The 13,666-nt window shown below is 43.7% G+C and overlaps 1 protein-coding gene across 1 annotated transcript; it reads right to left on the reverse strand.

Annotated features, from left to right (window-relative positions):
- Positions 1 to 266: 266 nt before the first annotated feature.
- LOC103376220 (eukaryotic translation initiation factor 4 gamma 1-like) lies at positions 267 to 13,377 on the reverse strand (the record flags this gene model as incomplete). The annotated part of the gene is made up of 25 exons (XM_008306594.1): positions 267 to 1,387; positions 2,563 to 2,703; positions 2,878 to 2,959; positions 3,071 to 3,214; positions 3,804 to 3,902; positions 4,040 to 4,121; positions 4,833 to 4,958; positions 5,074 to 5,246; positions 5,338 to 5,459; positions 5,579 to 5,889; positions 6,450 to 6,552; positions 6,644 to 6,761; positions 6,957 to 7,265; positions 7,418 to 7,522; positions 8,001 to 8,237; positions 8,349 to 8,495; positions 8,744 to 9,133; positions 9,249 to 9,368; positions 9,482 to 9,615; positions 10,434 to 10,635; positions 10,774 to 10,862; positions 10,962 to 11,873; positions 11,969 to 12,044; positions 12,885 to 12,977; positions 13,226 to 13,377. Coding segments are annotated over 25 exons (4,649 nt in total), but the record flags the coding sequence as incomplete, so codon positions are not given.
- Positions 13,378 to 13,666: the final 289 nt, after the last annotated feature.

The following is a 13,666-nucleotide window of genomic DNA, read 5'->3' on the forward strand; positions in this document are numbered from 1 at the left end:
TTTCTGAAAAATAAAACTGAAAAAAAAAAAAGTTTTTTATTATTATCATTATTATATATTTACAGAACGCTCCTGAAATGAGTTTCCACTTAAAGTAGAAAAGGCTTTCGGATCATTTCTGTGTAGTTTTTTTTTGTGGTTTTTTTCCCNATTATTATATATTTACAGAACGCTCCTGAAATGAGTTTCCACTTAAAGTAGAAAAGGCTTTCGGATCATTTCTGTGTAGTTTTTTTTTGTGTTTTTTTTCCCATTTTTTCTGTTTGTTTTTTTTTTTTTTTCATTTTTTTAACTTTATATATTTCATCAAGTCAATTTTCTGTAGATTTCAAGTTTTAACGGTGATTGGGTCGTTAAGTGTCCTCTACAACAGCCAGAAGAGGTAAAGATGAAGAGTCAGTCAGTGTGGTTCACTACTGGGGATGGGAGAGGATGGCTTTAGAGGAAGCATTAAGACCACCCCCTAGTAGTCAAGGTCAAAGGTCAACACCAGTCCTGTGTCCTCTGCGAGTTCATGGTAGGAAACAGGAAGAGAAAATAGACAACCTTTGCTTTTTAAAAACTCCATCCATCAAATTAAGATTAGTTCATGTACATTTTTTGTCTACGAACGTTTTGTCCACTGTATCATTAATAGAAACACACTTCAGTCATGCTGCACACTCCAGGAAAGGACAAAGACATAAGAGCTGTGTTTGGATTGAACACACGTTATGGCATGATGATGATGATGATGATGATACCCGGTATCGGGGAACCCACTGCACCACGCGCCCCCCTGCTGTTGCTTCTTGCAGATCGGATTGGATGTTAGGCATTACAATTGTCTAGAAGGATGGAAAAGCAGCCCGTTGGTTTGTATTACTGTGACAGGGAGAAAAAAAAAGGAAAGAGTTTCGTAGTGACGTGGGATACTTCACACCTCGTTAACAAGCAATCCTGCTGAATCAGTTTTCAAGTTTATTTCATGAGGACACTTGCTGTGTAAAGCAGGTGGGGAAACAATGAGGAAGCAAGAGAGGGAGGTTAGAGAGAAATGATTGTTTTCTGAGTCCATCCCTCAAAGAAAAGAAAAAATAATAAAGATTTATCCTCATTGAGGATTGATTTGAGTCTGCCTCTCAGGCAATATTGTCCATGACTCCACGGCTGCCTGCAGAGCCCCCGCCTTGCCAAAGGGGGGCAGCAGCTTTCAGTTTAGTCTTTTAGTCCTTGTCAGACTCCTCCTCGGCCTCGCGGAGCCAGGTGAAGAAGGCGGTGACTGACTTCAAGGCCACACCTTTGCCTGTTTGCTCCGCAGGGTCTTTGCTGGATTCCCATTTGTAGAAGGCCTCCTCTTTAATAACGTCCTCATCGTACAAGGCGTCGAAGAACATCCGCAGCAGGTCTGCAGGGACGGAGCACAGAGGTCAGTATTGATCGAGCATCGACATTGAAAGTACTGACGGTTTGGTGCAGCAAGCTGGACCTCTTACACAGTTTGCTCCAGGCGAGACAAAAGAAGATAATGTGAGAGAAAACACAAGCTCAGGCTGTTTGACTGGTGCTGCATTGATGGTGCTCATGTAGACACAGTATGTGTGAAGCTACTGTTTGCACAGACTGAAGGACACCTGGGATACTGGTTAAAAAACTGACCTGTGTTTGGAGGATGGCATCATAACAGGACTACAGTCAATCAAAACCACAGCTACACCAGTCACATACCAACCAGTACTGAGTGCCAGTAGTCAGGGAGACAATATTTCTAAGATTATTACCTTTTGATTCAACTGTACGATCAAAGTCAAAAACCTTTTAAAATCCCTCAAAAAGTGTCCTTTGAACGTCCTTTCAGAGCAGCTCTGCTGTTTCACTGCGCAGACAGAACCGAGCTGCTGCAAAACAATGACTCAAGCTGTATTTTCAGGTTTCACTGCAGATAGAAGTCTCTTAAAAAGTGACCTGAAAACTGTGGTGTGGATGTGAGTAGTTCACACACACAAGACGAATAGAGAGATTTACCAGGATGTTATAAAGAAATTCAGAGGACGGAAAGAAGATGGTTGTCTAAATACAAACAACAGCAGATACGGTGACATGAATTGATTTTTCCAATCAGCTTAATTACTGAGTGATAATTAGCGTCTGCCAATTGTAAAATGACAGCGTTTTTTTTCAGATGGGATATTTCCGTGACCGTGTTTTACTTGTGCTCTTTTCACTAGATTGAAGCTGGCGAGGCCGTATCAGCTCAAAATCAGAGGTAGCTGCTCTAATCTGATGAGTGAGAAGCTAAACTTTTGATGCTTATAGAACTAAATAAGTATTTAAAGGTAAAGTATATTTTTGCATGTAAACACTGAATGAGCAAACGGAGTTTTTCATAATATTTGCAAATTCATTCCACATCAACAATAACCAAAAGCCTGAACAGATTCCTTTTGAATTTGTTGATATTTTGACACAAGTGACAGTCCCAGCCTGACCCTTTTAAAGTGAACTATTTTGTTATTCGTAACAGTTCTTTCTCTCTCTTTAGTTTCCTGTAGAGTCGACAGCATTGTAAGTGTTGACACTCACTTGCAGGTTGTTCCATGTGCACCATCAAGGCCTGGAGGGCGTAAAGGGCCTGCAGCTCCTTCTGCTCATCACTCAAGTACTTCTGCAGCAGACTGGCTCTCAGGCTGATCTGCTGTGCATCCACCTTGTACGGGTTGTCACCTGCAGGAGAAGAAGCAACAAACACTTGTTGTGGGGTTGCAATAACAATCACATGTTGTGTTTTGTTAGGTTTGGTTTAATAAATGACTTTACGAGTGTGTGATTAACACACAGAGCTACAGGATCATTTTACAGACAGAGCTCTTGTTTCTACGTGATGCTAGTCACACTTACATATGATGGCAGACTGGCAGACCGATGTCATCAGTGCTCGCACAAACTGGTTGGAAGGAGTCTGCTGCTCGTCCAAGTTAGCCTGAACATGGTTCGAGAGAAGGAACAACTTCAGACGGAATGAAGAATAACAAGCACGATGTGTTCAAGTTTGACATAAAACCAGACGGAAAATCTCGACTGGTGATCTCACCTCAACCCAGTCTATGATGCGCTGGTTGTTGGCCTTGTCCTGGAGGAGTCTGTCCAGCTGTTTGCTGAGCTCCTCTCCACTGAGGACCGTCTTCTTACCGACTTCCTTTGAGTCCGTGTCCTCTCCTGTGGTGAACTCCAATTTCTGAAATGCAGATAAAGCATGTAAAGAAGCCCAAAGACATGTCTTAGCGACATGATACCAGTTATTTCCTCTTGGGGATAACAGAAAACGTAGTGAACTCATGAGCAACACATGGCCCACATATCTACACTCCCAGCAGTAGATTCTGGTTTGTGGCCATTTGGTAAATCCAAGTTTAAGATTTACTCTGCTTTTGGTCAAAATATCAGTTTATGAAGCTGGTAAGTACTGCACTCTGCCCAGTCCTAGTCTAACTGTGGTGCTGACCAGGTAGTACACTTGGTATTTTAGAGCTTTTACTTGGAAAGAAAATGCCTCCTGTGTTTAAGTGCAGAGAGGTGTGGGCCTAAACAATACAGCTGCAGGTCAACAGCTGGACTAACAGGTGAAACTTTAAACCTCAGCAAAAACTGAGTGGAGCTACAAATTCGTGTGATACGTCTCTGTAGGTTCATCGCTATGAACGCTTTTGATTGACAAATATTATTACAGCTGCTTTAAAAGTCTTGTAATTTTTCATTAGTGTAAAAAAAGGTTTCCAGCTGTCATGAGTGTTTTCATGTCTAAAATGTGAATGTCTCTCTCATACCTGATCAGTGACAAACTTGTTGACGTCTTCATCCTTGGGCAAGAAATCGTTCCAGTTCAGCCCAGCCTCTGTCCACAGAGCCCCAACCTTCTTGGGGGTCTGAGGAGAGAAATAAAACACAAGAAGTTCAGTGAATCTAAAATGTCAAACTGCGTCAACTACTTTTAAATGTCACACAGAATGTAATGAAATAGCTGTTGAGGTGTCCACTCAGCCTTTTTGAGACGTGTACGTACCATTCCTTTGCAAAGCAACTTGAGGATCTGTGCCAGCAGCTCGCCGGCCTTCCCCAGAGGCACAAGAGGCTTCGAGATCTCCCTGAAGACACAAACGCACTGGAGTCAGCTTTCAGCTTTCTTAAACTGTTATTATTCAGCTGCTTATTACCACTTTTAATGAAAACATAGTTTTACTTAAGGCAAAAAATTATACATTGCTCCAAATTAAAGGCTTAACAGCTATGTTGTTTTTTTAAATGCTGTGAAGCAGTTTGTGTTGCTGCACTGTATGAAAAATGCTGTATCAAGAAAATTTGATTTGATTTGAAATATCTGATGTTGTTTAAACGTTCCTACTGGAATGTTTGAGTGAGTGAGTTGTATGTTTCCCTTGAACTCTTATATTTCAGAAGGAAGATCGTGACATTCAAACATCTTTCAGTTGCTGCAGTGAATCGTGTCATTCTGTGACATCTGTGTCAGGATGAATGGATTAGCCATTAGATGGATTACATGAAGACAACAGAGGACAATGATGGATTAATTAACATATTTTAAAGAGGTGGCAACGTCTGCAGCTTGAAATTGAAGCTAATGTGGAAGTGCAATACCACTGAGGGTCACTATGTGCTGACTCCCCCAAAAATATCTGGACCTTCCAATTTAAAAAGCATCCATTGCTGGCCTAGTCTACATGTACATGGGCGTTTAAAAAAAAGAAAAAGAAAAAAAGAACACATAAACAGAGAGCTATTGGCCAAAGATGTCTGTCAGGCTGAGGCTTGATTAGACTCAAATGTTTTTCCCTCACCTGAAGAGCTGTCCCATAGGGATGCCTCCCTCATGGAGCATAGGGGTAATGAGTTCAGCCAGGTAGAGCCAGATGTGAGGTATATCTATGGCCATGTCTTCCGCTACCTCCAGGATCTCTTGTAGCCTAAAAACGGCACAAACAAACAGCACTCAATCTCACAATAAGCTTCAGCTTTACTTCCTCAAAAAGCCTCGTCGAGAGCTAATTCAGGCACCGGAAACAACGCGATGCTGCTCACCCTTTGTAGTACTGCTGTGTGGGCAACGTTCCTGCCTTTGTAAGTTGGTGCAGCAACAGGCCCATGTGCTCCCTCGCGATGGTGCTGCGTTCAAGTGTCGACTCCACGCCGTTCCGCACAAACACGTAGAGCAGCGAGGCACTGTTGAGCTCGGCCACGCATTGCAGCGCCTCCTACAGCACCAGAAGGAGAATAACGTTAGCGCTCATCGACTAGTTAATGCATACATTTAGGTTTAACTGTTGCATGGTGCCATGTTTGTACCTTCAAGTCATTGATGTGGAGGTATTCCTCAATGATGGCATGTGACTTCTTCTCCACCTCTTCTTCAGACATGGTAGGTTTGGGAAGAGAAGGAGGAGGGGTGGGGGCGCTCTCACGTTTAACTGCAGAGGAGAAAAGGTCGAAATACGAGTTTAGTCTTCTTTCTTCCTGTGTTTCCTCAACTCACATAATTCTGATACAACTAAAGTCTTTCTCCTGTTCATTTCACTGGGTTTTATACCTGCGAGGTCTTTGCTTGGACCCCTGTCCCGACTTCCGCGATCTCTGCTTCCTCGATCCCGGCTTCCTCTGTCTCTGCTTCCACGGTCTCTGCTTCCTCTGTCCCGATCGTCGGTCATGCTGGCGACGCGACGCACGGGCTCGGTGGAGGCCCGGCTGTCTCCGCCCCGCCCACCGCGCTCCTGCGACTCTCTGCTGAAGCTTCTCTTGGTGATTTGGTTCCCTTCCCGGCCCTCGCCGCGGTCAAATCTGTCGAACCGATCCCGCTCGCTCCTGTCTCTGTCGCCGCCACGTTCGCGGCTAGAACTTGACCTGAAAGGTTTTAAAATGACACGGAGGAGCACATTTATTATGCTGCATCATCAAATCTGATACTAAACTGATCAGTGAACAGGCCATAGGCACAAATGCTTAATCATTTTTGGGGAAAAAGTAAAACTTAAAGTGTAAAAGGCTTGTCTGGGAATGATTTTAAACATTACTCGTGAACAGCCATCTACAGACTAATTAGTACTCATTTGTCTGAGCAGCAAAGAAGTGTCAATCAGAGAAGAGCTTCCATTTTGTCTACACAGTGGATTCTGTGCGCTCGCTTAAGGATTCTTGAAAAATGTGCTGCCTTCATCAGTTTGCATACAAACAGCACTACACAGATGCACATTTAGAGCATGTACTTATGGCATGGCCTTCACCAACAGTTAAATAATATGACTTGGGGACTTAGGATTTATTAAGAGACTGAGGAGTGTGTATTTAAAAATAAATAAACATGCATGTAAACCTTAATGGGCCAATTATTCTGAACAGTAATGCTACAAAGAATAAAACAGAACTAAACCATGGAAGTAAGTTTCCCTGCGTTTTCTAAATACCTCTGAGGAACTCTGCGATCAGAGTCTGTCGACGACAACATTGAGGCCGACTGCTGCAGAGCAGAGAAGCGGTTGAGAGTGCTGGTGGCCGGACGCCCAGAGTCTACAAAGAGGGAAAAGGATGGATTGAGAGCCAAACCACTAAAAAACCACCAAAAAAAACTATGCTGTCTTTTCAAAGAACATGTTTTTACCTTGCTCTCCACCTGCAGGTTTAGCTCCACTTCCTCCGCTGCTGCCTTTTCCCCAGCTACCCCACATGCCTTTGCCACCTGGAGCCAACAGCTGATTGTTGAAGTCCAGAGCACCAGGCTAACGGAAAACAGAAGTTACAATTACAGCCATGTTGCATACAACAGCATCCTGATCATTACGTTTCTAATAATGTCATGCTAAAAACTCTGGACTTATCAGAATGAGTGAATTGCTCTCTTACTGTGCACCTATAAAACTCGATATCTGACTGTACCGTGTGCATCAAGAGAAATCGAAGCTTTCAGACGTTACCTTTGTGATCTTGCTGAGGCGGGTAGTGTCGATGGGTCTGTTCTTGGAGATGGGCACCGTGTTCCACCCCTCATCCTGAGGTTGGCTAATTCGGCCACCTCCTGGTGTGTGAGGGCCGCGGCCGCCCATGTTCCCTCCCATCCTGCCTCCACCTCCGCCTCCTCCTCCTCCTCCTCCTCCACCTTCTTTCTTCGACAAGAGCTGCTGCTGGACTTTGATATGTTCCCTGTGCTCCTCCATCTCTGCCTCCTTGTGGATCTGGTCGATTGTTTTAGGACCCTGGTCTCCTCTACGAGGCACCCAGTTACTCTATGGAGGAAAGACGGAGGGTGATTACAATTTTCCAACAATATACAGGATTCCCACATGACTCCAGCCATAGTTAAAAGGAATACTGAGTACGAGTCGCTACGATTATTGCTTGTAATCAGCTCTTTGTATACTGTTGTGGATGAATTTACCCTTCTGAGGTCCAGGACATCTTGCAACATGAAGCGGATTCTGGATGAGGTCTTTCTCTCTTTGATGATTTTGTCCATCTGGTTAAAATACTGATCCATACGAGGCTGTGAGGGACAAAGAAAAGAGTGGCTGTTATGAGTCGTTGCTATAAAAAGGCAACAACTTAGATGAGTAATGTTACACTAATCACGAATAACCAGTGGCTCAGACGTGTGGCACAAAACAAAAGTCGTCACTGGAGACATTTTTCACCTCTGATGGAAGTATGGAAACCAATTCAAAATGTGTGTTGTATGTCTATAGTACATCGCAGCCCCCTATTGGTAACATCTGTGGGTACTTGGAAAAATGCTTTTCAGTTTTCAGTTTTTCTAAATTAGGTAATCAAAGAAATTCAACTTTGTTTTTAAAGATTTATGGCGCTACCAAAAGACATTTTCTGTCTTCTCTCTACTTCTAGCCATGGTTGTGCTGTTCCATACAGGTTTAGGTCTTTATATCGCAGTAACAACTGAGCCCACAGTGTTCAGACTGTTGTTCATCAGCATCACTGACTTTCATCTGTGCTCATGCTCCGCTTACCTTGGCCTTCTCAAAGTCCAGGTCTTTGCCAATAGTGGAGAGCAGTCTGCAGAGACACTCAAGAGACTCTTCATCGTGATTCTTCAGTAGTTTCACTACACAGTCGTGCATGATGGCTTCTGTCAGCATCTTCAGCTTGAAGAGTTCACCAATAAACTTTATGTTTCCCAGTGAGCGACGTCGGGCCTTGTCTCTGGCCTCTTCCAGCTCCACCCTCAAGCGCTCACGCTCCTCGTCCTATGGGAAGACACAAGTGGGTGTTAGAGCTTAGCGCTGCAGTCAAATGATCAGTTTAGGCTCAACAAGAACTGTTGGTTCTGACAGTGACTGTCAAAATGCATTTCTTACATCTTTGGAAGCCTCCAACTCCTTTTGCTTTTTCTCAAAGATCTCATCATCATCTTGGTCCTTCTCAAACTCTTTCTGGCAGCGGTTGAGCAGCAGTTTGCGGAAGTTTGCAAAAACTCCTGGTTTGTCTGAGGTGGGGACTTTCAACTGAAGAAAGACGACATTGAATATGATGGTGAGCTTTAATGCAGCTTTTCATTTAGCAATATTCATACGGTGCAAGAAGTTGATATTAAAAAATATTCTATAGTCAAGTGGAACAGTTGAACGTGTGCTCCTTCAGTTCCTCAATACCATCATGAGCATTCAGTGGCCCAGACACGTGGCACAAAACAGAAGTCATCATAGGAGCAAATGATAAAAGCGGAATATTCGAATACATTCACATGACTTACCCCCATAAGGCAGCGGCACATGTTGGCGTAGGCCACAGAGAAGTTGGGCTCTGAGATGGCCTTCTCAAAGATGAGGTCAATGGCTCCCTTCAACCTCTCCTCTGTGTCTATTTTCAGGTCCGTCACCTGCTTCATCAGCTCCTGAAACTTCTGCGGGGTTAGCTTGTTGAGGATGCTGCGCAGACGCTTGAACAAATCTTGAGTCTTGGCCTGTTCTGGATCGCTTTCATCCACTTCCTCCTCGGCACGGACGCGAGTGGGCTTCTTCACTGAGGGCTTCCAGGCCTTCTCAGCCTTGTTGAGCTGCACGTCGTCATTGAGGGACATACTGCTGATGATTTTCCTGGGCTCTTTCCGCTGACCCTGTTGGGAGCGACGAGGTCCAGCAGGCTAAAGGATGCATATTTAGAATAGTTAGTGGAAAGAAACCTTATTCATAAATAATCAGAATTGGTGATTATAAAAAAATAGGAGTAGATGAGATCAGGCAGAGAAATTTACTAACCGGGCCTCGTGGTCCTCCCACTGATCTGCTTCCCAGATTCCCCAAATATGAAGGAGTAAAGTCAGGACCGACACTCATCAGCCGAGCTGGATCAGCAGGCCGCAGTGGAGTCTTGTTCGCCTGAAGTTAAAACAACGACATCTGTGTTCATACAAACTTTCAAAAACAGAACCATGAATGTATGTTCTGAAAAAATTGTAGTTTTTTTTTCAGTGAAGCAAATCATCCCCTACCTTGTCCAGGACTACGTCACTGATGATAGGCAAGCCCTCGGGTTTGTGCATACTGGCGCTGATAAACTGGAAGCCCAGGAGAAACTCCCTGTCGTACCGCTTCTTATCCTCTGGGTTTATCGGCTTCCATTGTTCTGAGTAACGGACAGGAGACATGTGAATGCAGAGGATTAAACATACATCTTTAAATACTTCAAACTAAGACTTGGGTGCAGCCTTGTACAACAGAAGATGAATGTGTCTTCAACGGGACACTGAGGTCGGATGATTCTTTACGGATGAATCTGCTGTATAGTGGGCAGGTCTTCCCCTGTTCTATTGAAACTTAAATGATCTAACAATTTGCAGGTGATCAGAATATTATGATCACCCTCTGAATTCATCAGTTATTTTCCAAGGTGAATAATATGCAAAACATGGAGCTACAAAGGGATCCGAGTAGTAAAAACCTCGACCAAACACCCGATGCAGTCAGACTGATGAAGACATAAGCGCACATCTGCACATCATGTTCATTGTTTGAAGTAAAATAAGTAACAGAAAAATTAGATTTCACTCAAAATTAAGACTTCAATGCTGTCATCCAAAAACCAGGTGATGTAAACAGGTGTTGAGAATAATTCTTTAATAAAATGTTTCGCAACTTTAGTCTTAATTTTATGGATGACACCTTGTACGTGATTTTCGAGTCTATTTGTATGCGCAAAAAGCAAGACAGGATGAAGAAGAAAATCCATTTTTAAAACTAAATAAAACACACAAAAAAGGCAAAACAAGAGAAATTTCTAAAACAAAAATAAACTGACCAAAAGCCTTCAAAAACATGCATCTTGAGTCATGAGATTTTGCTTAAAAATGACCTTGGATGTTAACTGCATTCACATTACTGTTATTACACCAACACACAGTATCTACAGGTGCAAAAGCTTCACTGCACCAAGCCGTAACTTACCTTCTTTGTACTGGTATTTCTGCTCAGTTGGCTCAGGTGTGTCTTTAGGCCTGTCTGGTTCTGCGCTCTGCTTGTCTTCCTTCTCCTCCCAGGTCTCATCAGCCACTTCAGCAGGAGGTTCAGCTGGAGCTGGAGCTGGAGCTGGAGCTGGAGGACTGGCCTGAGTGGACGAGGGTTCAGAAACAGGACTGACGACCTGCTCCTGCAAACAGGAAGAGAAGCATTACAATTACCTCAGTTACTTTTTGAGAGAATGTGCTGTTGTTTATACGGCTGAAACTGCTTTTAAACACGTCTGTGTGATACTCTCAGTCAAGCTGTCCTCTGAGCTGATACACACCTCTGTGAAGGCATCCAGGAGGTCCCCAATGGCCTCCTTCTTGTTGAGCTCTTTCATGTTCTTCCTCTTCTTTGGCACAGACGTAGCAGCTTCAAGAAAAGAACGACGTGTTAACATGAAAATCTCACTTCAAACAATGTGAAACATACTGCAAGCTAAAATCCAAGTGAGCCACATCTCCACTGTACCTTGCATAGTAGATTCCTCTGGGCAGCTAATGGAGGCAGGAGGGGCATCCTCACTTTTCTTCTTCGGCTCCTCTTCTTTCTTCTTCTCCTCCTCCTCTTCCTCCTCCTGCTGCTGCTCCTCTTCCTCCTGGGCTGGTGTTGCTGTTGTAGCCACAGGTGTGGATTCCTGAGATTGAGAAGTGTCGGGCTTAATGTGGGGTGTAGTGTCTGAAAATTTCATATCCTCAGACAATTCTTCAGGCTCCTGAGGAAGGCCGTTGGAGAGAAGAGGCTCTGCTGTTTCAACTGGTGTGGGCTCAGGTTCGGGGGCAGAGCTCAGGTCAGCGTTCTGGGTCGGTGCAGCAGCAGGTTCCTGTACAGAGGGGGGAGGCTGGGAAACTTCAGACGGTGTCTTTACAGTCGTTTCTTCTTTTGCCATGTTGACAAGGGTAACTGTTGCTGCTGCTGCTGCAACCTCAATCGCAGGCTCCAACTTAGTGCTGGCCACCTGCTCTTCTTTTTCCAACTTCTTCACTTCCTCCACTTTCATTTCTTCCTTTTCTGGTGCCTTAACAGCCGGAGCAGCCGGAGGTTCTTCCGTTTTCATATGTACCTCTTGTGCTGCTAATGATGCTGAAGGTCCAACAGGGGCATCAACCGTGTCACTAACACTAGCTGTGACTTTATTTACTTCCTCAGCAGGAGGCGTGGTAGATGCTGCTCCAGCAGGGAGGGAAGGAGGAGGCTGCTGGTCCTTTATCAATGGGGATGGCACCTCAGTAGCAGCTGGAGCAGCTACAGGTTGTGCGGCTTGCTCAGTTGGCAGTGCTATTTGGCTGTCCGTTTCCTCTTTGGCCTCCAGCACAGGCTCTGTGTTCGCTGTAGCTGGAGGTGGAGGTGTTTCAGCACTAGCAGGGAGCTCTGCGTTTTCATCTGGAAAGCATGAAATAATCACACAATAAAGAAAATGTACAATACAGTCATTTTGCTTTTATTTAGGAAAACAAAAACTGAGAAAATGTAATCACCTCTTCTTGTCACTCCAGTGACAGGCTGTACAACTTCCCCATTGGTCTGAGCAGTACTCACATCTGTTATGGAGGCCTGCAATCACAAAGCAGTAGTTAGGATTCTGTTTAACACATTGTATGTTAATTAGGAACATCTACGCACACTCAGTGTGACTCATTAACACAAGCCTGCAATGTAATCTTCATAAAGACGATCACTTTAGTGGGAATTGTGTCAAAGAGATATTTATTCAACTGAAGCACTTTAAAAGGACGTAGCTTTTTGCGTTATTGAACTGTATTACATAAAGGGTCTTTTACTTTCAGTTCAGTAAAACTGTGCTCCATCTGAGCTGGGCCTATTATGCGAGTTTAACACAAAGATGTGAAAACACGCAATCACCTTTGTGAAGAATAAACAAGTTGGGAGCTGGTATGTAAAGAATTTCAAAGGGGTGCTTTGTTTTCTCCAACAATGTGAGCTTTGTTCATACAGCGCAACTCTGTCTCCTTTCTTAAATTATGTAAACAGCAATGATTTCTAATGTGTGTTTTTTTTTTTATTTCCTTGTCACAGCACAAACTGAAATACTTTTGTGTCACTTAAAGGAAAAGCACATTTAACCACCAGAACACAAAATAAAAGTCAAAACAGAGAGAAATGTCTAAAACTGGACTGTGATCAGTAACAGCTCTTTTTATCCTTCACTGTGCTTTTAATAGATTTTATTTTCCAGACATACAGCACCTGAAGTCAGTACAGAGGAGCTGATAGCAGTTTTAGTTTCTAAAATAAGACAAACTATACCTTCATCACTAAATCGTTCAATTCTTTCTTACAGTCAATGAAACAATTCTGTTGTTCATTACAGACACAAGCATCCTGTGCACACGAGCAGAGTTTAAATGATCAAACACAAGCCAGCCTTCTTACCTGTGGGGGAGTGGGTGTCGTGGTTGACCTTCCCCCTGACATGATCTCCTCTGTGATATCACGGCCACCCTGGTTGGGGTCTCGTATTCTTATCTGTGAGAGACAAGAGAAAATGTCGGTTTCCGCAATATATGTCTCCAACATTAAAACACAAAGACCATGCAACTATCCTGTCACTACTGAACTATAGCTGCCACCCATCATGAAAAATACTATTGTTATTTTCAGGTAAAAGGGAAAGTTCCACATTGAACAGACAATACATTTTCACCCCCCATTCAAATGTTTTTTTTTTTGACCTCAGACAAGAGGTGCCCTGCCTTTTTGTTGGGACACACTACCGGTTTGCGTTCCCTCTTTGGTGGGCCTTGTGACTGTGCCGGTGGTTGCTGAGGAGGCGGGGCTTGTTGCTGTTGCTGGGTGGGGTTGATCATGACCGGTGTAGGCTGGACAGATGGAGAGTACTGTGGCTGAGCTGGATAGTATGCCCCGGCTGTAAAAGGTAGAAAGAAAAAAACACGTCTGTTAAAAAGTGCGAGATTTCACACAAAATCCACAAGGGAGCAACAAGACGTTAATATTCATGAGATATTATTACAAAATGTTCTATAACCTCGCGGGGCAGTCTGTGGGAATTGTGGACGTAATTGTTGTTAAATGAACCTCAAAATACAGTCTCGCACACAAACAAAAAACTGCATATCTCACATTTACAGAGTCCACACTAAGAACTTATCTGAAGCGCGTGGATCAAGATATAAACATTATGAACTTGTCCGTGT

The sequence above is a fragment of the Stegastes partitus genome, unplaced genomic scaffold (assembly GCF_000690725.1).
Source record: "Stegastes partitus isolate 25-593 unplaced genomic scaffold, Stegastes_partitus-1.0.2 Scaffold3718, whole genome shotgun sequence".
NCBI lineage: Eukaryota > Metazoa > Chordata > Actinopteri > Pomacentridae > Stegastes > Stegastes partitus.